Genomic DNA, 25750 nt, shown 5'->3' with positions numbered 1-25750 from the left:
GAATCATAAGATGCATTTGCAAGTTGTACCTTAGGATGATTGTAGTAATATTGTGATGCAACACCTTGGTACTTCATGGTTTATAACTTAACTGCCTTGTTGAATTTTTCAATAAGCAGTGCAACTTGTTGCAAAGTCGCAAACGAGATCACAAGGGGTCAAAACCAGATGCGATCGGCCTTTTGGATCAGATGCAACGGTAATGACAAGCACAAAAAGATAGATCAACGAGGAGTAAGGCTAGGTTAGAGATATCAACTATAAGAGATAGTCGAACCAATCTTCCCAGCGAAGTCGCCAAAAAGTATGTTGACATCGGAAGTGATCCGAATCACACACCAGCAGGGCCTCGGACACCTGGGCCGCTACGGGCCAAAGAACGCAGTGAGGATGTCACTCTTTCATGGTGAAGAACGGAGAGGTTTACAAGCAAACCACCAAAGAATAATCAATGTGCTTGCGTGACGAAGAACCAGCTAGTTTCTAGGCAAACTAGCAAAGAAACCGTCAAAGCTCTCGCCAGGAAGGGACCCGTCAGGGCAAGGACGTCGCTGGGTTGCCCTAGGTCGGCTGGCAAGCCTAGGACGCCATTCTTGGTCGTCGGATCAAGGGATGAACAACATGGGGTTGGAGAAGAGGATAAAAGGGCGACAGGGCCTCTAACCTAGTGGTTAGAGCACCTCAGTAGCATCCAGTAGGTCTGGGTTTGACTCCCCGTCGGAGCGAATTAAAAGGGCCTGGAATAAAAAAATTAAAAAATAGGTTGGGATTTCCTTTGCTGACTTCGGTCAAAAAAAGAAGAAGGTAAAAGGGTTGGAGTAGAGGTAGTAGATTGATTTGTTCGTCGATTGGATCGATGGGAACTCAATCGGCCATGATCCCTCATATATATAGAGAGGGGGTGGTCTTATTCTAGTAGAAAACCTTTCCAAGACTTATTTTCTAAGTTTTTCACGAGTTTGGAACAGTTCAGATCGGAATCCGAAAGACCAGATCCGAACAGGATTTTCTGTTAGGTCTATCGAAAGTCTTGTCCGGACTCTCGACAGTTAGAAGTCTTGACTTGGGTCGGAACTCTCGACAATAGAGTACCTTTCCGGAGGCATAACTCCTTCATCCGGACTCGGAATTAGACATTCTATATATGTTTTTGACCGTCTCTACGAGAAGAACGTAATGGTGAAGTTCGTTCCACATTTTAACAAATTCACAAAATGACCAATTTTGGTTGTCAACACATGCTAAGTTATTCTACATCTTTATTGTATAAACTTGGGGTGCGTTTGGATCATATATTTTGTAGTAATTTTCGGACCTCCAAGGACACCAAAAATGGAAGGCGGCTGGCCTACTCTGTACAGTTCTAGTCAGGAAGGAAAAAGGGTATTTATGGTGTAATTTGTAAATGTGGCACAATAAGAAAACCCACAGCTTAAATGTTTATACACCAACGGTACCCTTAAGAAAATTGCTAGTGTAAATATACGATTTACATCGGCGGTCACTTAAGATAACAGTGTAAAATCAAATTTTTTTACACTGGCGGCAGTGCTAAAACAACAACCAGTATAATAAATCATATATTTATACTAGCGGTTCACTTAACACTGTTTAAAGAGACCCATGGGGATATACACACAAACAACTCAACCTTGGAAGACTTTAACGGATTCATATTATTCTCGTCTGAGGAGCATCAGAAGTTCAGAACCGCTAACACAAATATATACTGTACTCTGTAACTCGCTCAGGGAGTTGTTTGTGTCTATATCCTCTGATGAAAAACTTTGCCATGTAACACTCAACTTTACTTCCGTACCAAGCATTATATCATGTCACTCAAAGACAGATATTTCACCAGTCCAGCTACAAGAAGCAATCACATTTGGCATTACTGGGTGGTAAGCAACATCAGTGCATGCTTCTTTGAAGGCTTCTATTTTCCTTAAAAGCCTTGCGGACTTGTAATCATAAAAGTAAATACATCCATTGGATGAACCAGATGCAAGTTCTCTTCCGTTCAGGGAAAAGTTGCACTTTACAGGGAAACCCCACACTCCATGTCCTTCAAACCGCATATACTTGTTCAGCTTGAAGGGTGGCCTTGCTGAAAAAATAGCAATGTAGTTCCCATTGGATTGTGCAACAAAAGATGCTTCACGTGGGTGGTATCTTACACACGGGCATGTGAATGCTTCAGTGTAAACCTGTAATACACAAATGGTGAATTCTGTTAACTTCCATCCTGCTGGTAGGAGGCCAATCCCTGTTACTGAAAAATACGCTCCCTGGACTAACGACGGAAGAAATAGACTACAGCGTGATGTTTATCTAAAAAGAAAAAAGAAAAAAAGAAAAAAAAAAACAAGAAAAGGACCGAACATAGAAATTGAGCGTGATGTTTATCTATATAAAAAGTAAAGAAAAAGAAAGAAAAAAAGAAAAAAAAACAAGAAAAGGACCAAACATAGAAACTCTTCGTGGTTTAATATTAGGGTAAGATAAAATTTTACATTTCAGTCTTCAAAACGTGACTTTGATTGTTACTTATTATCTGTAACTTTACAACATTGTGACTTATAAAATTTAGTTTAAAATTAAATTTAACAACAAATATAGTAATGGCATTTTCATACATCCAACTTTGACAATTTTAAATATGTTGATGTTCCGATAATGTTTGACCACAGAGATTTGCCAACTTTAAATAAAACTGAAAGGAGATAGTACTACAAAGGCACAGATATAATATGGAACTAACAGTAATAGACTAATCATGTTGGTAATTTGGGGTACCTACTTCAGCAGATACAGCATGGGTTATGAAACAAAGAATTGTAAATTCATTTTTTTTTGCAAGAATTGGCAGAACAGATATTCAACAATGAGCAACTTGTAAATCTATACAAACAAACTGCTAAATTAGAAGTTCAGTGCAACATACGGTCACAACTTATGATGGTTTCTAGAATATGCTCTGATACAATGCTCCAGTCCCATTAGTGTTGCAGCATGATTAGACGGGTTTTACTTCTCTCATGAATATCCTGAAATACTATGTTCAACTTCTACATATCACAACAGATATATCCAAGTGGAAATTGTAAAAATATAATCTCTAACAGGGCTGATATAACAAAACAATAACCAGGTTTCAAATTTTGACCTTTTTTTAAAGTGTTGTACCACATGTTGACTGCATGCAAATAGAAGCAACATGTGAATAAGGTACTAACAAAGATGGCATCAGAACCACATACACTTACGGACTAATATAGAGCTATACGCCTATTACCTGGTTAGATAAAGGAACTTGTCGCATGACATCCCAAACAATTATAGTGTTCTCACTAATATTGCTTCTGGTTGTGTCAGTTGAAGAGATAAATTGTCTCCCATCAGCACTGAAGTCAATGTCAAGGATGGTTCCAAGGTTTCTATGAAATTCTTTTGTTACCAGACCACATCGAATATCCCAGAGTCTAAGGGAACCCTTGGACCCACCAGATAGGAAGATATCGGGGTTGCTTGGATTGAACTTGATAACCTCCACAGCTTGATCCTCCTTGAATACTTTCATTACTTTTCCCTCAACAACATCGACTAGCTGTACGGAACAATCAAGCCCTCCAGAAAGTAAAAAGGGCCTATGAAGGGACCACCTTACATCCTTTACAGCAGCAGTGTGATGTTTCAAAACACGAGCAGTGGTATTCCCTTTGTCCCATACGTTCCATACATGAACCGTGTGATCCATTCCAGCAGAAGCAAGAAGATGCCCTGCAGATACTTTTCTTTGTGAATGTCTACTGAGTGAGACTAATTTAAATAAAAGCTATGCAAAATCATCATGGGTATTTTGTACTGTATGTCAAAAGCAATATCTCAATTAACCAACCAACAAAATTTGAAGCTGGTGATTCTATGAAACAACTCATCTCATGCATTGGTACTTCCTATCAAGTCGACATGTGCACCATATTATTAATAGTGTTAGTTAAAAGTGAAGCACGAAGAATAACAAGGAAAATTCCATGAAGATATTGCCAATGTAATATTTCAAAAGCATCCCTATTTGACATCAAATTACCAAGAAACATGGATTGTAAGCATTTCCATAGAAGATTAGAAGTACAAAATCGAAGGTGAAGATAAGGGAACAGTGGAGGTGATATATCTTGGTTTGCAAAAGATCAGAATTTCAGAATGGTCAGTTCAGTCCTGATAGCCTTCTCTAAAGAGTTAATATAAACATTCAAAAGAAAAAAGGTGAAAATTCCCTACATGACAACCTTTTGTAGTTTTCTTATAGACTTACAATATTACCGTGTACCTTCACAGCATCATCATCCGTACTGTGAGTTTAGATGGCTCAGTGCTAATCTACTAGGGCCAGTAGCCAGATTGTTGAGAACATTGAGAATGCCAGAAGAACATGTCAAACATGTTAGTAGAGAAATCCATGTTTGTAGAGTGGAAGGACAACCCAGTGCAACGTCTAAGATTGCCATTTTCTTGTAGAATAGGGGAAAAAACTTCTCATAGCCAAAATTTATAGATAATACTCTGCCAGTTTCAATTTTAATGTTGGTAACAACATCAATACCAGCACAGCACCGGGCACCCACTTTGTTTCCTGGTTACTATAAGAGAAGTAGAGAAACGTATCATGTTGAACCACCTTATTGTATCTCAAATTGCATACCCCAAATCCCCATGACGGTTGTAAAACCAATGCATTGTCTTGATTAGAAGAGGGAGAATTCTGCGTTCTCTTAATATCCTAATGCACGACCCTAGAGAATGGCTAACTCATAAAGATCTAAGAACATTTGCTCATTAATAACATAAGTCAAACAGAATAGTAAAGATCGTGGAAGCAGAACTATGTAAGAATAATTACTAACCATGACTTGGTGACCAATCTACACAGTTGATTGCCTTAGTGTGACCCTTCAAACAAACTGAGAGCTTCAAAGGGAAACTTGTGCTTGGTCCAGGCTTTGGTTGGCATCGCAAGGAATGCAAAATGTCCAGCTCGTAGATTTGTATAGGTGATAGAGCCATCTGTAACAACATGTTCACTGTTACAGAAATACAGAAGGTAGAAAATGGGCTGCTCAAGCAACATATAAAAATACTACTAAAGTACAGATGTGTCACTCCCTAAACTAGTTCCTCGTGAAATCATCATGATAACAGAAAACAGGACCATTGAAACAAAGCACTTCGGTTTTCTCACACAACAATTGGATATTACGAAACAAGCTTTTTATCAGCCTTTATCCGAGACCCCTGAACATTGTTCTTCAAACAGTTTAAACCATTTCAGACATCTAATCATGGAAGATTAAATTCATCCTGGGATCCACTACACTATTACAAATCAATTTATCAGAACTAATCACATAAAACTATCCTGAACCCAGCCAGCAGTCTGGTGAAGCTGGTGTCTTCCCATGGGAGCAGCTAACCAGCAACCCGGGACGAATTTTATGCTAGGATAATCACCATCTTTGAATCTGCTGCAATGGGGGCCCAAAAAACTCACCTGCGCAATCAAACTCCGTACTCGTCAGCTGGGGCAGGGGTGATCCAGATTCTACATGTGCCTGTGATGAAGCCAGGAGAGCACGCTCCCTCTTGGAAATGTACCTGCCACTGGATGGAGATGCCAACGGCGTCGCTGCGTTGAGCAGGGGCTGTTGCGGGAAGGAGTGGGTTGGAGGGAGGTATTGGTGAGATTCCCACCGCGGCCGCTTCAGGGGAGGTGGAGCGAAGGAGGCGGACCCAGTGGCAACCGGTGCGGAGGAGGGTGGGCCAGTAGCATCCTCATCATCAGAGGTAGCGCCGTATGCAGTGGAGAGGAGATCCATCTGCAGTCAGGGTTTTGAGTATTCCCTCTGTCCAAGACTGCAGGGGTGTTCGGCAAGCTGGCTCCAATAGCCAAGCTAGCAGCAGCTGCAACCAGCCACAGCAGACAGACAATGGCTTTTTTCACCTTCATCAATTTAAACGTGACAGGAACAAACGGTCAAATGGAGGCAATTCAATATTGCTGCATTAACGTCTTAGCAGACCAAAAGCAGATGATTCACAATGGCAGCAGAATTATTAATTTGTTGATATTGTAACTCGAGATGAAAGGTCCATGCATCAGGTCTTGCAATGATGGTTTCCAGTTATGGAAAATTTATGCACTCAAGGGTCGATGACCTCTTAGCGAGCAGGAAAGCTCATGTTATTTAAACAGAAGGTAATTCAATTCAGGTTTGTTAAATAGCAAAAGGGTTTATAAATTGAATAATGGATCTGAAATTATGGTAGGCAGTTTTAGCATAAGGTATCCACATTCGTAGTTTAACATACATTTTAAATCTCTCATACTTTGGTTTATTCAAATTTGTATCACCTTAGTTCTAGGCCATTTTTGAGCTTAAAAGTTACTACAAGCAACAAAATTAAACTGTAGGCAAGGAACAAGGCGCTGAGTTGTGTACAATAAGGACAGATAATAAAGCTAATCAGAGTTCACCTTAAGTATAAGTCTTTGATAGAAGAAGTTTTCCGTATGTATATTCTACGGAATCAAAATGCTCAAGTTTTTCACGAGTCTATGATGCAGTGCACAATTAAATACTAGTCGATAGTAGTACATTTTCGCAGTTAGTAATAGACATAAAAGTAGATTTCTATACCATATATGGGATTATTAGAGTAGACTAGCATGGTAGTGACAATAATCCTCCAGATAATTAATTGTTGTCACTGTACAAGCAAAACAAATTATAGAACGTAACATACTCTGATTTTGCGGTGACAGGGCTACTGGCACTGACTTTTTGGATAAGACCAGGATCAAACCTGATAATAGCGAATTGCCAATGAGTAGTTAGAAAAAAGGAACTGATGAGCATCACAAGCAATGTTTTCAAGTCGTCCAGTCGAACCTAGTCGCCATGGGACCGACCAGGCAACTAATCGTGATTAGTCGTCGACCAGGCCGATTAGTCGAGCAGACAAAGCAAAGATAGGAGGGAGGAGGCAGTGAGCAGAGGAGATAGGAGCAGGTAAGCATTGGAGGGCAGACCTGCGGTAGCAGCCGAGCAGGGGACGTGCTTACCTGCGGGAGCAGCTGCCTGGCGGGGAGGGGAGCGGCCGGCGGGAACAGACGTGCAGCTGCCCGGTGGGGAGGGAGACCGGCAGGGAGGAGGAAGACCGGTGGAGGCGGGCGCTGGGGTCCTTGGGGCGGACTGGGCCGTCTGGCCAGGCCCAATGGCCCATCACAGATCCATTTAGGAGGCCTTAGGGCAAGCAGGGCCAGGTGGCAGGGCACACATCCGATCGGAGGCGACAGCGTGTGGGCTCGGCTTCGGGCGTTTGGCGGCATGCGGCACTCGGCGGCTTGGCCGCTTGGGCGCGGTGGCCGGCGTGCGGGCTGCGGCGGGTGGTGGCTCTCCTCCGGTCCTCACAGATCCCAGCGGCCGACGGGGTGGCGGCTGGCGGCTCTCCTCTGGTCCTCCCAGATCCCGGCGGGCGGCGGGTAGCTGTGCTGCACCGCGGACGGCAGCAGCAGACAGCAGCCACAGGCGGCACTCGCGGCGCGCCTGCGGCGTGCCCTTCAGGCGGCGGCTCGCCCTACATCCTTTCTTGAGCTGGGTCCGCCAGTGGTACTTTTCCTCTGTGCGTCTTCTCGAGTATCTGCACGCGCTCTCCCTCTTATCCTTCCCGCGCGCTCTTCCTTCGTGCTTTTCGCGGACTGCGGCCCGCCTGCCCGCTCTTCGGCCGCCAAAAATCGGCAGGCTCGTGTTTTTTCCGCCGGTGCGTGTTTTTTTCGGCCGCCAAACTGGTTTTCCCTGTCCTGGTCGGACGACTAATCGTGACTAGTCATCGACTAATCGGACGACCAGCTTTCTAGTCGAGCTGATCGCCTCGGTGCCCCAAAACGGTCACTAGGGACCGATAGGGACGATTGGTCGTGATTAATCGGACGACTTGAAAACATTGATCACAAGTAGTATATAATCGTCAAATGTACTAGTCCCATCAGTTCATAAGCTGGTAATTCAATTCTATTCTTAAAATAATCATGCTCTTTAGGAGTGCATATAGGCAGTTGTACGGATCCATTATAGATAAAATTATGTTGGAGTAGTCATCTATGAAGGTATGTGTATGCTGCATGCATGAATAAGTAAGCTGCAGCTAGTTGCATATTTGACAATAGATACAATTATGTCGGAGTAGTCATCAGCCAGTGATATGAAATGCAAGAAATGATGAGGCTCGTCTGGGCGAATAAGCGTGCTCACCGAGCGGGTCTATGCGGACGGTGACGGCTTGACGGTGGTGGCCGTTGACAGTGTGAAAACGGGTCAGGCGATGTTCAGGCAGTGGTGGCCTCAGATCCACACCGGCCCGCCGCTGAGCTTCCGCCTTGTGTGAACGCGAAGGTGAAGACGGGAGCGGCGTGGTGGGGAAGATGGCGCAGCCGTCCTCCCCTCCAAGTCGGGGAAGCGGCCGCAACAGATCGATTCTCGGGCGTTGCGGGAGGAGGCGACGACGGCGCTGCAGCGGCAGCGGAGGGCGGCGGGAGACGGGGAGAGGAGGGCGCTGATAGAGGCGACGGCGCAGCGGGAGGGAGAGGCCACCGGCCGCCAGACCCGAATCCTACGGAGTCGACGGGATTGAGCGTACCCTTTTTATAAGTGAGAACCGTTATAAAAGATCATAACTCAAAAAATTCGATAGATTTTAACACTACTACTTTTTTTTTTATCCTTCATGCCGCTACCGTTAGTGTATACATAAAAAGTCAAAAATATTTTTCGGTCTAAATATGTTATTAATTTTTTAACATCTTAACGACTTTAAATAAAAAACTCAAAACTAGAAAGTTGTAGGTCTCGTCGAGATCTACAATTTTTATATAAAAATTATCTTTATTTAATATTATAAAAAATATATGATTGTTCTAAGATATATTAATCATATCAATTCATTTTTTTTGCGGAAATATATTGTCGGTGTAGAAAATGATTATTAAGTAAATATTTATAGTTTTGCCGTACGTTATGATCGGAGGTGGCCTAACACTCAATGACACAGGGGTTATACTAGTTCAGACAACGTGCCCTACGTCTAGTTTGAGTCGGTCGGTGACTTTATTCCTGAGCCCAGGTGCTCGAAGTTTGAGTGGGGTTATAAACGAGAAGGAGAAAGATTGGGGGTACAAAAGATTCGGTCGGACTTCAGTCGGAAGGCTCGAGAATGACGAGAGCCTCGCTATGAGCTAAGTGTTTAAGCGTGTGCTTGTGATTTGAATCTGATGGTTCTGTGGTTATATACTAGTGAACTTGATCGGTCTGAATCTATCTGTCTGTTGGAAGAGAGCGCATTATGTACTAGTGAACTTGATCGATCTGAATCTATCTGTCTGTTGGAAGAGAGCGCATCCCCTTTTATAGATGAAGATGATGGCCTTACAAGTAAGAGAAAAGGAGTACGTTTGCTGCTAAGTCTTGCTTCCCACACTGACGGATATAAGATGATGGTAGGCGTCCACAACACTGTGGGATGTCAGATGCACGTGGAAGGTTGTGTTGTTTTCTTCGGATATGGCAGACGTCGCAGCCTGCCACACTGTTGATACATGGAGGCTTGTAAGGGGTTTTACCATGTTCGCCTGGTACGATAAATGTCGACGCCCACAACACTGTCGATGCCTAGAGATATTTTGGGGGAGCCTTACCGTATGAGAGTTAATGACGCCCAATACTGTAGGAGAAAACGTCGACATCTACAACACTGTTTGGGTTATGTCGTACTAGGAAGGCCGCAGAGTACTGTCTGGCAGGTGCACAGGGTACGATCCCTGGTATTGCGGTTTGACTTGTGCGCCCTGCCTTACTTTCTCCGTTCGTTTCCTGGTCCTTATCGAGCGGGCGTCCTCGGTCTGTGAGTCCTAGTCAACTCTGAATGCGCCAGTTGGAGAAGAGCAGTGAGCAAAGGTCTGGTGCATCCCCAGTCGGAGACACGAATCGAAGTCAAAAGTAGTGCTTTGGCCAGACCTTCCGGTCAGAGAGGCCGCCTGGAGGCGGGCTGGAGACCGAAGCAAGCGCTACGGTCGGAGAGGTGGGCCAGAGTCAGAAACGGGCGCCGTTCCTCCTCGGCTAGGCCTTTCCGGTCGATGATTGGATCGTCCTTCTGGCCTGTTGTTTAGGTATTTGGACCGGTCCATAAGTTGTGCATTGTTTGCAACGTTGCCTGTTGGGACGAGTCTCTGTTGGAAAACCGGTCTGCGAGGGACCCCGGGTTTATAAACCCGACATATATGAAGATAATTTTTATATGAAAATTTTAGATCTCGACGAGGCCTATAGAGTTTTTTTTTTCATTTGAATTCGTTAAGATGCTTAAAATAATTGATGGCATATTTAGATTTAAGGATATTTTTAGCTTTTCACACATGTAGTTTGACACCATTAAAGTCTAATCTGACGGTAGTGGTATGGAGGGAAAAAAAATAATGATGCTGCCGTCAAACTTTTTTTTTATGACTCATAAGTAATTGCGATATTTTTACGATGGCTCAGAATTCTCTCTTTTTATAATGGCATATCGTGGAGTATTAGAGAGAGCGACAGGAATTAGAGTCGGGCCATTCGTTCCGCTTCGCCGCGGCCGCCGCCTCCGTGTCGCCTCCGCCCCGCAGAACCCTGAACCCTAAAGGCCGCCGCCACCATGCGCCGCCTCCCGCCCGTCCCCAGCTCCGCCGCCGCCGCCGCCGTCGCCTCCACATCCACCCCGGACATCGTCGCGGAGCTCGGCCGCGTCATCTCCACGCGTCGCTGGAACAAGGGCCGCGCCTTCAAGCGGCTGGCCCCCTCCGTGACGGCCGCGCACGTGGCCGACCTCTTCCGCGCCCAGGTGACCCCCCTCGACCCGGCCACCGCTCTGGCCTTCTTCGAGTGGGTCGCGCGCCGCCCCGGGTTCCGCCACACCGCCGCCTCCCACGCCGCGCTGCTCCAGCTCCTCGCCCGCCGCCGCGCGCCCGCTAACTACGACAAGCTCGTCGTCTCCATGATCAGCTGCTCCGGCACCGCAGAGGACATGCGCGAGGCCGTCGACGCAATTCAGGCAATCCGTCGAGTGGGTGGTAAGCGACTCGTGCTGTCCCCAAAGTGCTACAACTTGGCGCTCAGATCGTTGCTTCGATTCGACATGACGGAGTATATGGGGAAGTTGTACTCGCACCTCGTGCAGGAGGGATTGTTGCCAGACACAGTGACTTACAACACTATGATCATGGCATACTGCAAGAAGCGCAGTCTCGCCATAGCACACCGGTATTTCCGTCTGTTGAGGGAGTCTGGGATGGAGATGGATACATACACATGTAATGCATTGTTGCTGGGGTACTGCCGAACAGGTGACTTGAGAAAGGCTTGCTGGCTACTTATGATGATGCCGCTGATGGGTTGCAGGAGGAACGAGTACTCCTACACCATTCTGATTCAGGGGCTCTGTGAAGTACGGTGTGTAAGGGAGGCACTTGTGCTTCTGGTCATGATGGTACAAGATGGGTGCTCCCTGAATCTGCACACATATACACTCTTGATCAAAGGTCTTTGTAAGGAGGGTAGGATTCATGATGCCAGGAGGTTGCTTGATGAAATGCCTCTGAGAGGGGTGGTTCCAAGTGTTTGGACGTATAATGCAATGATTGATGGGTACTGTAAGTCAGGAAGGATGAAGGATGCATTGGGGATTAAGGCACTGATGGAACGAAATGGGTGTAATCCAGATGACTGGACATACAACACTCTGATTTATGGCCTATGTGGTGGGAAGCCTGACGAAGCTGAAGAATTGCTGAATGGCGCTATTGCGAGGGGCTTCACGCCTACAGTTATCACATTCACTAACATTATTAATGGGTATTGCAAGGTTGAAAGGATTGATGATGCACTCAGGGTAAAGAGTAGCATGATATCAAGCAAATGCAAACTTGATTTACAGGCATATGGAGTGTTGATCAATGTCCTCATCAAGAAGCATAGATTAAAAGAAACTAAAGAGACGCTGAACGAGATGTTTGCAAATGGTTTAGCTCCTAATGTTGTCATCTACACCTCTATAATTGATGGGTATTGCAAGGTTGGGAAGGTTGGTGCTGCACTAGAGGTCTTCAAATTGATGGAACATGAAGGTTGCCGTCCAAATGCCTGGACTTACAGTTCTTTGATATATGGGTTAATTCAGGATCAAAAGCTTCATAAGGCAATGGCTTTAATAACTAAAATGCAAGAGGATGGGATAACTCCTGGTGTTATCACTTATACTACTCTGATTCAAGGCCAGTGCAAAAAACATGAATTTGATAATGCTTTCAGGTTATTTGAAATGATGGAGCAGAATGGCGTGACACCTGATGAGCAAGGATACAATGTCCTAACTGATGCACTATGCAAGTCTGGAAGAGCTGAAGAAGCTTATTCATTTCTTGTCAGGAAGGGAGTCGTCCTCACAAAGGTAATATATACATCCTTAGTTGATGGTTTTAGCAGGGCAGGCAATACTGACTTTGCTGCCGTCCTTATAGAGAAGATGGTCAATGAGGGTTGTAAGGCAGATTCGTACACATATAGTGTACTGTTGCAGGCTTTATGTAAACAAAAGAAGTTGAATGAAGCTTTGTCTATACTGGATCAGATGACCCTAAGTGGAGTCAAGTGTAACATTGTTGCTTATACAATAATCATCAGTGAAATGACCAAAGAAGGGAAGCATGACCATGCTAAGAGCTTGTTCAATGAAATGATTTCATCAGGACATAAGCCTAGTGCAATCACATATACTGTATTCATTAACTCGTACTGCAAGATAGGTCGAATAGAGGAGGCTGAGCATCTAATTGGGGAAATGGAAAGAGACGGTGTCGCACCTGATGTGGTAACCTATAATGTATTCATTAATGGTTGTGGGCATATGGGATATATGGATCGTGCATTTTCTACTCTGAAGCGCATGATAGATGCATCATGTGAGCCAAATTACTGGACTTATTGGCTTTTGCTCAAGCATTTTCTAAACATGAGTTTGGTTAATGCTCATTATGTAGACACATCTGGCATGTGGAACTGGATTGAGCTGGACACAGTTTGGCAGCTTCTTGAAAGGATGGTGAAGCATGGCTTAAATCCTACAGCAGTGACATACAGTTCTATCATTGCAGGATTCTGCAAAGCAACACGTCTAGAAGAAGCATGTGTGCTTCTTGATCATATGCGTGGAAAAGATATATCTCCCAATGAAGAGATATACACAATGCTTATCAAGTGTTGTTGTGATATCAAGCTCTTTGAAAAGGCCGTGTCATTTGTTTCCGACATGATAGAATTTGGGTTTCAGCCTCATCTCGAGTCCTACCACTATCTTATTATAGGGCTCTGTGATGAGGGGGACTATGACCAGGCTAAATCACTGTTCTGTGACTTACTAGGAATGGACTATAATCATAATGAAGTTGCATGGAAAATTTTGAATGATGGTTTGCTCAAAGCTGGCCATGTGGATTTTTGTTCACAGTTGCTGTCTGCTATGGAGAATAGACATTGTCGGATTGACTCTGAGACATATTCAATGGTGACTGATAACATTCATGAGGTTTCTGGCAGTGTGGTTAATGAACTCAGAGGAGAAGCTGCCTGACCGATGGTAAATTTCATTTTCTATTCTTTCCCACGGTGCGCAACTGTTTTCTGTGTGCCAGGCTCAACATTTTGAAATCATCCATTTCATCTGGGTCATCTGATATAATGGTTAGTGGTCCCACAGATCATGTGGAGTATGCTGTTCATACCATATTTTATCAAAATGCGTGTTGCCTCAAAACTGGAACAACATAGCTTCTTTCATCCATTTTGTTCATGATTCCATTGAAGCTCAAGCTTGGGAATATTCCAATTCTTATTGGTCTGTATATCAATCGATAATTCAACCTTAGGTAATGTTTTGCTTGGCTGTTAGTCTTGTAAAAGTGTATGCAAAAGCCTTCGGTGGACAACTAGTCTGAGTAGATTATTCCTTCTCTATGGTTGTGTCATTCTAGTGCAAGTGGTAATCAGATACTGAAATTCTACTGCTTACGATTTGATGTTTACTACTTAGCTTTATCATATTCATGTTGATTTGATAAACAACCAGGTGGTGAAAAGTTTTGATGACATAACTTGGTAATTCTAGGCAATCATGTTCTTCTTTCCCTGACAATCCCTCCAGCGTGTAATGTCTACTTCAGTAATTTTTTTTAAAAAAAACAAACTTCCTGTTTAGTGCTTATGTTTGTAGTTTTGCACGGTTCTTTTATACGCTGATGGATCTAACAAGAATTGTTTCGCTCTGTAGCTGTGTCCTGATAGATTGTGCCTAAGTTCTTGTTTGCTAGTAATTGTGCACGTGTCTTGCAGATGAAGCTAAAACAAAGAGTAGTATTCCATGTCATGAAATGATTTTAGATACTGTCGAATACTTTAAGTTTAAATACTCCTCATTAATATTTATGGCACACAGCTGAACCAAACAGACCCATAGTATGCTTCCTGACATGAAGTTAGGCTTTACCATTTATTCTGGGTGACATTTCTCTCTCTTGTAGCTACAATGCTCAATATTTATAGCAGTTCTATTCTCTTTTTTTTTCAACAGGTCACGACTGAATAAGCTATCATTTGCCAATTTTCATTACTGTGTACAGCCTGTATAAAATGATAGCTAATGTGTGATACTTAGGCTCTGTTTATTTCAGCCAGTTTCTGCCTTTTGCCTAAGCAGAAAGCTGAAGCAAACAGCTAGCTTTTGAAATCGGCTTTTGGGAAGCAACACTTTGTTTTTATTAGAAATTTAGAAGCTAGAAGGTGGTCTGTAGGAACTTATGTTGACTTCTAAGTTCTAAGGGATTATAATCTGAGGGGTATTACATATATTATACATTTCAAGAAACAGGTTTTCTAGAAGCAGTGACATCATTTAAAAGCCAGTTTTTGAAAAGCATCAGCACAAACCAACATGACCTTAGATATGGTGCTATTGTTTATTAGTGTGCCAGTGCTAACTGTGATGTACCGTTTTGATATACTTGCTTTAGAAGTTTCTTGGTAGTGTTGGGCATGGCAGCCTGCCTTTTCTGTTTCTTTTTTCTTTTTAAAAAAACTTGGGAGTCGAGCATCTGATTATCCCTTTTTGAAGATTAAACTACTCCAGAGCAATGAAGCCTCAGTTTCATTAATTTTATAGACTTGTTGATTCCTCAGGTATTTATGAACAGGGGCATTGCTTAGGAGTGAAAGTAAGAACTTACCACTGCTACAATTCAATCAGGACAGGAGGAAGCCATTTCATCAATTGATCATCATTTTCCAGGAAATGACAATGCTAATAAGGGTGATTTAGTTCAAAATGACTTTCATAGATGTCCTGATCCTGATCTAAATCAGATTTCTGGCCGGCATTTTCTCAAGTATGCCTACCCCCAATTCTGATGTCTCTCTCGCTCCTCTCTCCCCCTCCCCCCTTCCTTTCCCCCCTTCCTCTCTCCATTACAGGCATGTGTGTACACAGGCTTTAGTTACTTTGATACACTGGGACCTTCTCACACATTATTACAGCCAGTGTTTCATTTGAATGGATAAATAACTTAATCCTGCTTTTTTCCCCATGTAGCATGGATGGTTACTGCTGCTATATTTATCCTGTCATTGAGAAATTGTTGCAAGGTTTGTGGAGTAATAACTTGGAGCAAACTAATACAGAAAAATGGTTATCATGGTAAATTCCTGCTGCCTCCTTCATGTCAATTAAACAGAATCCATTGCCAGTTTCTTTTTTTCGCATCTAAAAATCAACTTTATTTTCTCCCAATTTGAGTAGGAGAGTTATCTTGCTCTCTTCATGATGAGGACCTTGGTGGTTCGTCAGCAAAACTTGGGAATTAGCAGACAAAGCTGCCCTGGATCAAGCCTGTAAAGCAAAATCATCAGATACTCTCAAGCATTCACCTGATGATGAAATAGAAGGGGATAGTTTATTTACAATCCAGGCTACTCGACATTATTATTTCTATGAAGCAGGGACATGGTAAGTTTTCATTTGTCATGTACATTATTATTCCTTATGCAGCCATACAAGATGGTTTTGGTTGTTGCCCGCTTTATTAATTCCCTTGCTGCTGCAGTACTATTTTAATAATTAGTCTTCACAGTGCTAAAATGAACTGGTTAGATGTGTTTATATTTCTTCAGCTTTCTGAATCGAAATTTCAGTCCGTCTTATATCTTGCGGAAGATTTGATACTCAAGGTTGTCCGGAATATTTCTTATGAGTTGGATTCTTTCAACAAAAAAAGAAAATGGGATCATATCATTGTGAATCAGTTTCTTCATGATCTGAGGGAAGCTAAGAAGCGCGAAACTCAGAGAGGAGACACAAGGAAGCTCTAGCTATCCTGGCTGCAACTGCACCTTCTGTTGTACCGATCTCACGAAATGCAACAGTGAGGAAAGAGACAGAAAACAATGTGACATCTGCTAAACGAGAGGTTATCACTGTGCTTTGCTTGTTCAGTTGTTTCTTGTTTTTTTATTGACTTCTGTTTCTTTCCAGAATATGCCAGAAGCAATGCTGGATCCTCAAGAGTTGGCCAACTATCTTCATCACCACAAGCAAAGGATTTATCATTTTCCAATAGCAAATTCTCAGAAGAAATTAACTTTGGCATCTTCGATTTGGCTAAATTCTCCTTGAAAAGTGTTCTACCCTGTGATATATGCATGTGATGTGAGTATTGAACCGTATTTTTGTCTGCTCCGCCTGCAAGGTGATTTGCAAGTACCTTGCTCACCGGGCTGTGCTTGCCGCCCACTCGCCGGTCTTCAAGGCGCAACTCCTGGGCTCCATGGCAGAAGCGGACATGTCATCCATCATCTTGCATGACATTGCGCCGGCGACGTTCAAAGTCATGCTTCGGTTCATGTACACTGATGCTTGTCCTGCCGATGACGAGATCGGGGACTCCCTGGGCCCCGGAGGATGGCATGTTTTGGCACTTCTAGCTGCAGCAGACCGGTTCGCATTGGATTGCCTCGAGATTTTGTGTGCTGTAAAGCTGTGGGATAATATATCAGTGCACACAGTTGCTGCCACTTGGATCTGTGCTGAAACATAGAACTGCCGGCGGCTGAAAAAGAAGTGCATTGACTTTATTGCGAGATTCTTGATGAGTTGAGGGAGAAGGTTGGAGCATAGAGGCCGGCAGCATGCCGGCATATGTACACGCATGCTATCTAAATATTGAAAAGTGCTTGAATTTTCGGTTTGTAAGAGTCGCTACTATTACGTTACTACTATCATGCAGACTTTTTATTATCCAATCAACAATTTTGGTAGTGAAGTCATTATTGTACTATCTTATTCGTATTGGGTGTCTTGCATATTAGTTTCACAATGCAAGTCCGTATGTATGTGTCATATGTTTTTCTTAAATTTGTAAACTCACTCTGCACGACAGAAAGATTTGAGCTGTGTTGATAGAAACATCTGAAGAAACGTATGAGATTGTAGGTCTTCTAGGAGTAATGTTTTTAACCATGCTCAAGTACGTCTGGAATGTTACCTCTATGCTAAGGAGTAGTACCACAATACCCATTGCACTATAGTTATCCCATTGTAGTAGGGTCGGCGCATGCTATGTATGGCCTACGGTCCATGATACATAAAACTTTATTATTGTAAGAGTAAGTGTGTTTTCGTTATCAATAAATCTCAAAAGTTTTTTTTTATCAGTATGTGTAAATCTATATGCATATTTGGAATCGATTCCGAGAGCCCGACATATTCTTTGGTGGTTGTAAACCAATGCGACTTGAACTTTTTAAACTTGCAACATGCATGACTATAAAAAATTAGGTGATGGATGGTTTCTTTGTTGATGCAAAAGCAACAGTTTGAGTCCAATATGAGGGGTAAAATATACTTTTTTCCATCATTTTATATACACAATAAATTGGGCCTCAATTAGTTTGAGGCCAAATATGAAGTCTAACTTGAGTCCAAACTGAATCCAATTTATTGCCTCTTTGGCATATTTCCAGCAATCTCCATTTCGCCCAGTTTTGATATGAACATATCAAGACATACTTCCGTGTCAACTACTTGACTGTTCGGAAAAGAGCAGCTATTCTAGTCAATAAAAAGCTATTTTTAATGTACATGGGAATGGAGAAGCAATGAAGTGCAGAATTACAAGGTGGCAGCTTTATGGGGGATCAGGAGCTGCCATGGGCAAGTATATACATTGCAGAAAGGACGGGGAGCAAGACGATACTTCCCTCCGACAGGAAGCAGGCATTACAGGCTGTTTTGCACACTGCGATCGTGGTTTTACGATGAGATTACGCAGTTGCTGCAGCTGCGGCTTCCTCGGCCACCTGGGACGCCTGTTGTAGCGTGCAGATGAGGTTGCGGTCCCCGTAGACGTTGTCCACCCGACCTGGCAAGAGCGCAACAGGGGAAGCAGAGATTAGATTAGCCTCGCTCGAAGTGTTAAGAGACGAGAAGGCTCGCCCTGGAGACGACGGTTGAGCTATTCGTACCTGTTGTTGGCCAGAACTTGGCGCCCCGGAGCCATGCCGCGGGGAACGCAGCGTACTCCCTGGAATACGGCTTGCTCCATGTGTCACCCATCAAGAGTTGCGGTGGGTGAGGAGCGCCCTGCACAATCAAAGCAAAAGCACAAAACACCTGTGATCCTCTCTCTGTAAACATGCAAGAGGTGTCCTGGCTGTGTGCAAAACCATCTCATTGTGCAAACCTTATAGTAGCATGCTAAATGACACGTACTCTTTATAGTTAGTGATGACTTCTTTCTTTAAAGTTATTCAGACCCAATAGGCAAGGAATATGATTCAGAAGGGCCTAGGAAGCGCTGACTATGTAGAGATATGGCTTGATATGGTGAAAAATTGCTACCTGGCTGATACCATTTTTTGACACTAATGATATATTACCTTCAGGACATTGTTGAGCACATCTGCTTTGCCATTTTCTATCTCTGCAATCTCTTCCCTGATGGAGATAAGAGCATCACAGAACCTGTCCAGCTCGGCCTGCCAAGACAAAATGTTATGAATATCATAAGCTAATGTGAAATCAACTAACTGATATAATGGGAAGCAAAAGAGTGCCCAAAGCTACATATGCTTACCTTGCTCTCACTTTCAGTTGGTTCAATCATAAGTGTGCCAGGAACAGGCCATGACATAGTTGGTGAGTGAAACCCGTAGTCCATCAGGCGCTTTGCCACGTCCTCTGGCTCTATACCAGCAGTCGTCTGACAAAGTTCCAGGAGCCGGTTAGAGACTGCAATGCATCGCTGCATGGTTCAATTGCTAATATGATTCAGATATAAGTACCTTAAATCCTCTTAAGTCAATGATGAATTCATGGGCAACTGTTCCGTTGACTCCACGGAACAGAACTGGGTAGTGTTTCTGCAAAAAGATCATTACCAAGTAAATTTTATAAACTAATTTGATGAATATAACAAATGTCACTAAGGTATGCTATCATGAATGAAAAAGTACCTCTAGACGTTTTGCCATGTAGTTTGCATTCAAGATCGCGATCTTTGAAGCATCAGTGAGTCCCTGTGAACCCATCATGGCTATATATGCATAGGAAATTGGCAGAATCAAGGCAGATCCCCATGGAGCACCAGAAATGGTACCAAGAGGGTCGGTTTTCTCAGGGAGAGGAAAGCCACCAGTGGGAATCTGATAATAACCGGATTAATCAGATGATGTGGTTGTATTTTCTTTTGGATGAAATGATGGAAGCATGCAGAAATTATGAATATTTTTTCTGGTTCACTGCTCTGCATTTATAGAACGGTATGATTTGTTAACACATCACCACTAAATAGTACTTACAGTAGTATCGCCTGCGGCAATGCTTTCAACATGAAAGAAAATGCTGCAAACACTTTCTTGCTTCACTAGTTTAGGACAGGACATGAAAATAAGTCCTTAGGTTGCAGAATACGATAGGACAACAAGGGTTCTAGTCTTGAAAGAATAATGTAAGATTGGTCGTAGCATAGAGAAACACTTGGGGAATCTATCTTAATCTTCAATTTGAACATCTTAGGAAACTGTTCTTGGAAGTTAAACATGGTTATAGTAATCTGTTTTGTGTTGTATGAACATGGAACTTTACAAGCTCGTAAAATTAGAGTGCAAGGTCATGACACTTTCTATAATACTAAACTTGTGTCACAAATCAAGTTAAGCTCTGAATAATGGGCAGTACTAATATGCCTCAAATCTGAATATATGCCTCAGATTGGAATATGAATTTTTACGGATTGACAAACAAGAAGATAAAGAATTAAGGGAACCTACCACTGGGTGAGATGGTAAAAACGGTGCCAAATGCTTCTTAACCCCAATAGGACCCATGCCGGGACCACCTCCACCATGTGGAATGCAAAATGTCTTGTGAAGGTTAAGGTGACAAACATCAGCTCCAATAAAACCAGGGCTTGTTAACCCAACCTGTAAAAAGAAAACTTTTGTAAGCTCAAGGAAATTTCTAGTGAACCGATTATTTTGGCAATAGCTATCCAATAAGGGGCATTTAAGTCCTGTACTAGGTTCAGGTGAACTAGGAGAAAATACTTTTGTTATAGAACAAAAAGGAGTTAGGAACATACAGTTTGATAGATTATACACAAAATCTAATCACTAAATATTTTCAAGAGAACCACAGAATTACTTATCTTGCTAATGCTAAGTACTGAACTCTAATAGATTTGTCTCGTAAGTTCACTACACAAGTATTTTATTTTCAAAATAAGAAGAATCAACTTCATCGCATTGTTGGAATGCCATCTACACATAGCAATATAAATGTGTCCCATCATTTTTTAGAATAATAATTTCTTGAAGAGATTGCTTGCATAATGAACAAAGTACAGAAGATGGAATAGCAAACTGTGAAACAGTAACCTGAGCATTCATGTTAGCCCCGTCCATGTAGACCTGTCCGCCATTTTCATGAATGATCCTGCAGATCTCATCAATGCCTTCTTCATAGACTCCGTGAGTTGAAGGGTAGGTAACCTGAAAATAAGTCAATATTGTAATACTCTGTTATTCTCGGCATACAGCAAAAATAATTTCAAAAGTTTCTTTTGAAAACAACAAATTCCATCCTAATTGAATTTTTCATTTTCCTTAAAAAAATCCTAATTGAATTTTCACATTTCCATGGTTCAACAATATTCACTCTAATCCACCAATTATCTGTACATCAATAAACGAAGTGGTGGGCACCTCTTTCTATTCCTCCTATTGTATATGTTATGTATGAGAAGTACCATTAGATGAAGTATTATGAGGCAGATGTGATTGCAAAAGTCATCTAACTTACACCATAACACTAAATAAAGCAAGAAGGCTACACAGTGATAATCTTTCTAAATAGCATAAAAATGAACTAAATAAAGGTGAGCTTTTTTTTCAAAAAGCCATGGGCGAGAGAATCGCCAGGCATATATTAATAGAGATGAAAGAGTAAATGTCCAATGTAAATCTAAATATTAAAAGAGCATAACAAGAGCAAGAGTACCATCAGAGCAGCCAAGTTGTCCTTGTTTGCTTCTGCAGCTTTCCTCAATTCCTCGATGTTTATGTTACCCTTGGAATCAGTTCCAACAGCAACAATCTTCATTCCAACCATAGCAGCACTTGCAGGATTTGTGCCGTGTGCTGAGACAGGAATGATGCAGACATCACGGTGGTGGTCTCCTCTGGACTGCATTTTATCAGCATAATTATTTAACAAAGATTACTAGAAAAGCAAGAGAGGAAAAGGCTAGGCCACATAGATCATGACATACGTTGTGGTATGCACGGATAACCATCAATCCAGCATACTCTCCTGCAGCACCAGCATTTGGTTGCAAAGAGAAAGAATCAAAACCAGTAATCGTGCATAACAGGTTGCCCAGGTCGTCAAACATTTCCTATGACAGAAAACAAGTTACTTCAGATGTTTGGAAATTCATGCTGCGGATACTTTGCCATTAGGATAGAAACTGAATCATGGTCCTTACATGGTACCCTGCAGCCTGATCAGTAGGGGCAAATGGGTGCAGGTTCGCGAAGTTGGGATATGTAACAGGCATCATCTCAACGGTAGCGTTTAGCTTCATTGTGCAAGAACCAAGAGGGATCATACTGTGGCACATTGAGAGATCCTTGGACTGCAACTTATGCAGGTAACGAAGAAGCTCATGCTCTGTGTGGTACCTGCAAGTCCACAGCAGCATGGCAAATCAGGAACGTTCCAACAAAACAAATTAGTGGAGCAGACGTGCAAGCATTTAGCAGAGCCATGTACATGTTGAAGACTGGATGCGTTAGGTAGGGGCTCTCGCGAGCAAGGCTTCTAGGAATTGAGCTTGAGACCTCTGGTGCGAGCGATTCAGCTGTGAAGCTGGCCTGAAAGTGTTTGCAACGGCACACTATTTAATTTTAATATTTGTGTCTAATTTCACATCATCACTTAATAAAAACTCGATCCACGGTGGCTAGACAGCCCCGGGTATTCCGGCTTAAGAAGAAGATCTTCTCACACAGATCGAGAAAACCCTAACCCTTGTCCCACCCATACACAGCGGCACCGCAACTCTGTGAGATGAGCTGGCCACAGACCTGTGCTTTGGATGCGGGGAACACACGCACATTATATTTTTGCAGTAACTGAATGGGTACTTACTGATTTGCCATTGTTGAACACCTTAAACAGCTTGTCAACATCCTCCAGTGTGGAGGTCTCATCAAATGCTACGGTTATCTATAGGAATGCATCACAATTAGGAGTTAATAAATGCTCAGCTCTGAAAATCATCGCGACGAGCTGGAATGAAATAGGGACATATATAGTGATCAATCAAATAAAATCGCACCGTGTTGGCGTCGACAACCCGGAGGTTCATCTCGTTTTTGACAGCTTCCTTGGCAATTGCACGTGCATCAGAGCACGTGACCTTGACCGTGTCGAAGAAGGGCAGGTCCTGCACGGTCACTGTCCCGAGCTTCTTGAGGCCGTGGGCGAAGGTGCCAGCCAGGCCATGAACCCGGTCAGCGATCGCCTTCAGCCCCGCTGGACCATGGTAGACAGCGTACATGGCAGCCATGTTGGCGAGCAAGGCCTGTCAACCAGAAGTGTCCTTGTCACTAACTACTACTCTATCACTAACACACTAGTGTACGATCGATCGGGTCACTGTCAGGCAATTTGGTGAGCGGGGGGGTGGGTGGAGTGCGCTGCGCCGAGAGGTACCTGTGCAGTGCAGATGTTGCTGGTGGCCTTGTCCCGGCGGATGTGCTGCTCCCGGGTCTGCATCGCCATGCGGAGAGCGGGCTTGCCGGTGGAATCGACGCTAACTCCGATGATCCGGCCGGGCATGAGTCGCTTGTACTCCTGGGACGTGGCGAGGAACGCGGCGTGCGGGCCACCGTAGCCCATGGGCACGCCGAAGCGCTGCGCGGAGCCGACGGCGATGTCGGCGCCGATCTCGCCGGGCGGACGCAGCGTGGTGAGCGCGAGCAGGTCGGTGGCCATGACGACCTTGACGCCGTGGGCGTGCGCGTCCTTGACGAACTGGGCGTAGTCGAGCACCTCGCCCTCGGTCCCCGGGTACTGCACGAGCACGCCGCAGACGTCGCCGCTGCCGTAGTCGAAGTCCTTGGCGTCGGCGACGACGACCCTGATGTCGAAGCCGTCGGCGCGCGTCCGGCACACGTCGATGGTCTGCGGGTGGCAGTTGGAGGCGATGAGGAACGTCTTCTTCTTTCCCCTGAGGATGCCGTTGCACATGGCCATGGCCTCGGCGGCGGCGGTGGCCTCGTCGAGCAGGGAGGCGTTGGACATGGGCAGGCCGGTGAGGTCGGCGACCATGGTCTGGTAGTTGAGCAGCGACTCGAGGCGGCCCTGCGCGATCTCCGCCTGGTACGGGGTGTACTGGGTGTACCACGCCGGGTTCTCCATGAGGTTGCGCAGCACCACGCCGGGGACGTGCGTGCCGTAGTACCCCATCCCGATGAAGGACTTGTAGGCCTTGTTCATGGACGCCAGGCGCTGCATGTGGTCCAGCATCTGCGACTCGGTGAACCCGGCGTCGAACCTGCCGGAGAACCGCATCGGCGGGGCGCGGATGGCGGCCGGCACCGTCACGTCGATCAGCGCGTCGAGGCCGTCGAACCCGCAGACGGACGCCATGGCCGCCTGCTCGGCGGGCGTGGCCGAGTTGTGCCGCTGCGGGAACGTGTCGCTCGGCTGCAGCGCCGACACCGACACCGGCCGCCCCTGCGCGTGCTGGTGGGGAGGAGGCCGGGGTGGGCGGCGCTGCTGTCTCCCCGCGGGCGCCGCCGGCGACAGGGTGGAGATGCCGCGGGCCGACGTGGCTGGGGACGACGTGGTGGGCGAGGCCGCGGCCGCCGCGAGCAGGCGGCGCAGCAGCGCGCGGCTGGCGTGGCGGCGTGCGCGCTCCATCTGGTTGTTGGGTGGGGAGGGGGGGGGGCGACGCGAGGCAGGCGCAGGAATGGGAAGTGGCCCGCCCCGCGGTGGGAGAGGACTCGGCTTCCGCTCCTGCCGAGAAGAGCGGGCGGCGGCTGGGGTGCTGCCTGCCTGGCTTGGCTAGTAATGCATGCAGGAGAGCAGCTGTCAGCCTGCCTGGCTGCGCCAAGCTGCTGCTAGTATAGTGGAGGTGGAGTCAGCACGCACGCGACTGATCGGCAACGGGAGGCGGAGCGTGCGGATGGCGTTTGGATGGACGTGGAGCGTGGCAGGTAGCGGAGGCCCAGCCACAGAAATCGGCGATCGACGGCTGGCACGATGGCCCTCTGCTCCGGCGGCTGCAGAAGATTTTGCCCGAGCGCCTTGGCGTTGTGTAATTTTTGCGGCGCCCGCTGCCTCGTCGCTGATGGCGACCGCGACGGGACGGGGATCTGGGGACCGGATTCTAGCCCCCGGCGCAGCACGTTGGGTGGCGGCAGCGGCAGGTGGACGGATTCGGTGATGGGCCCCGCGGATTGGGTATGTTGCGTCAGACTGACTTCAACGAGAATCTATATAGGCACCTAAACTAGCAAGAGAATTAAAATCAGCCTTCAATATAGTATATAATATAGTATATATATAGAAGACCTATTTTGGGTGAGAGGTACAATCTAAATATAAGTATCATTTCTCCTGAAAATCTATTTATAGAATTTTTTTTAAGTCTTGTTATTAAAGAAAATGTTAAATAGGTATTGAATCTTTTATCTATAGTGCTATTCCAATACGAATGAGTATTCTATTTTAGGTGGCGTGGTCGGAGCCTGAGTCGGTCAGTGGTTTCCGGTGGGACAGGATTTTTGTTGGGATCCATCACCTACCGCCAAAGAATCTCTGGGAACCCCTGGGGGTCGTTGGAGGAGCGGGACGGATGTCTCCTTGTTCCACCAACCGCATAGAGCAGTTTAGCACACCTCGTTCCAACAATCTCAGCTCCCCGCTCGAGATCGGAACACAAGGAGTATATGTTCACGAGAACAAAAAAAAAAAAAGTGCGGTGTTTTGATTTTTTTTAGGTACATAGTTTTTTTTATATACTCTTAGATATACGCTACGTTCAAATGCAAAT

General features: G+C 44.7%; 2 protein-coding genes and 1 pseudogene across 7 annotated transcripts; 1 reads left to right on the top strand and 2 right to left on the bottom strand.

The window, feature by feature from the left end:
- Positions 1 to 1437: 1437 nt before the first annotated feature.
- On the bottom strand, positions 1438 to 8675 carry LOC136505072 (uncharacterized; annotated as a pseudogene).
- Positions 8676 to 10650: 1975 nt separating this feature from the next.
- Positions 10651 to 17622, top strand: LOC136504442 (pentatricopeptide repeat-containing protein At5g65560-like). Of its 6 annotated transcripts, none has more exons than XM_066499383.1 (6): positions 10651 to 13719; positions 15329 to 15520; positions 15724 to 15828; positions 15931 to 16137; positions 16302 to 16597; positions 16663 to 17622. In XM_066499383.1, exon 1 carries the CDS (start codon positions 10744 to 10746, stop codon positions 13711 to 13713), a length of 2970 nt encoding a protein of 989 aa, XP_066355480.1. In that variant the 5' UTR covers positions 10651 to 10743; the 3' UTR covers positions 13714 to 13719; positions 15329 to 15520; positions 15724 to 15828; positions 15931 to 16137; positions 16302 to 16597; positions 16663 to 17622. The 6 variants fall into 6 exon arrangements, with proteins under 6 accessions (XP_066355480.1, XP_066355476.1, XP_066355479.1 ...); XM_066499379.1 differs by having other exon boundaries at positions 15315 to 15520; XM_066499382.1 differs by having other exon boundaries at positions 10651 to 13823.
- Positions 17623 to 18101: 479 nt separating this feature from the next.
- LOC136504441 (glycine dehydrogenase (decarboxylating), mitochondrial-like) lies at positions 18102 to 24947 on the bottom strand. The gene is made up of 15 exons (XM_066499376.1): positions 23404 to 24947; positions 23027 to 23272; positions 22837 to 22914; positions 22459 to 22559; positions 22172 to 22367; positions 21956 to 22081; positions 21685 to 21870; positions 21063 to 21176; positions 20457 to 20609; positions 19641 to 19829; positions 19470 to 19547; positions 19262 to 19387; positions 19065 to 19163; positions 18651 to 18768; positions 18102 to 18547 (listed from the first exon to the last, which is right to left on the bottom strand). The coding sequence occupies exons 1-15, from the start codon at positions 24613 to 24615 to the stop codon at positions 18450 to 18452; spliced, it is 3120 nt and encodes a 1039-aa protein (XP_066355473.1). The 5' UTR covers positions 24616 to 24947; the 3' UTR covers positions 18102 to 18449.
- Between the last annotated feature and the right edge of the window lie 803 nt (positions 24948 to 25750).

The sequence above is a fragment of the Miscanthus floridulus genome, chromosome 14 (genome assembly GCF_019320115.1).
Source record: "Miscanthus floridulus cultivar M001 chromosome 14, ASM1932011v1, whole genome shotgun sequence".
Lineage (NCBI taxonomy): Eukaryota > Viridiplantae > Streptophyta > Magnoliopsida > Poales > Poaceae > Miscanthus > Miscanthus floridulus.
This window is presented reverse-complemented; position numbering and strand designations above follow the sequence as displayed.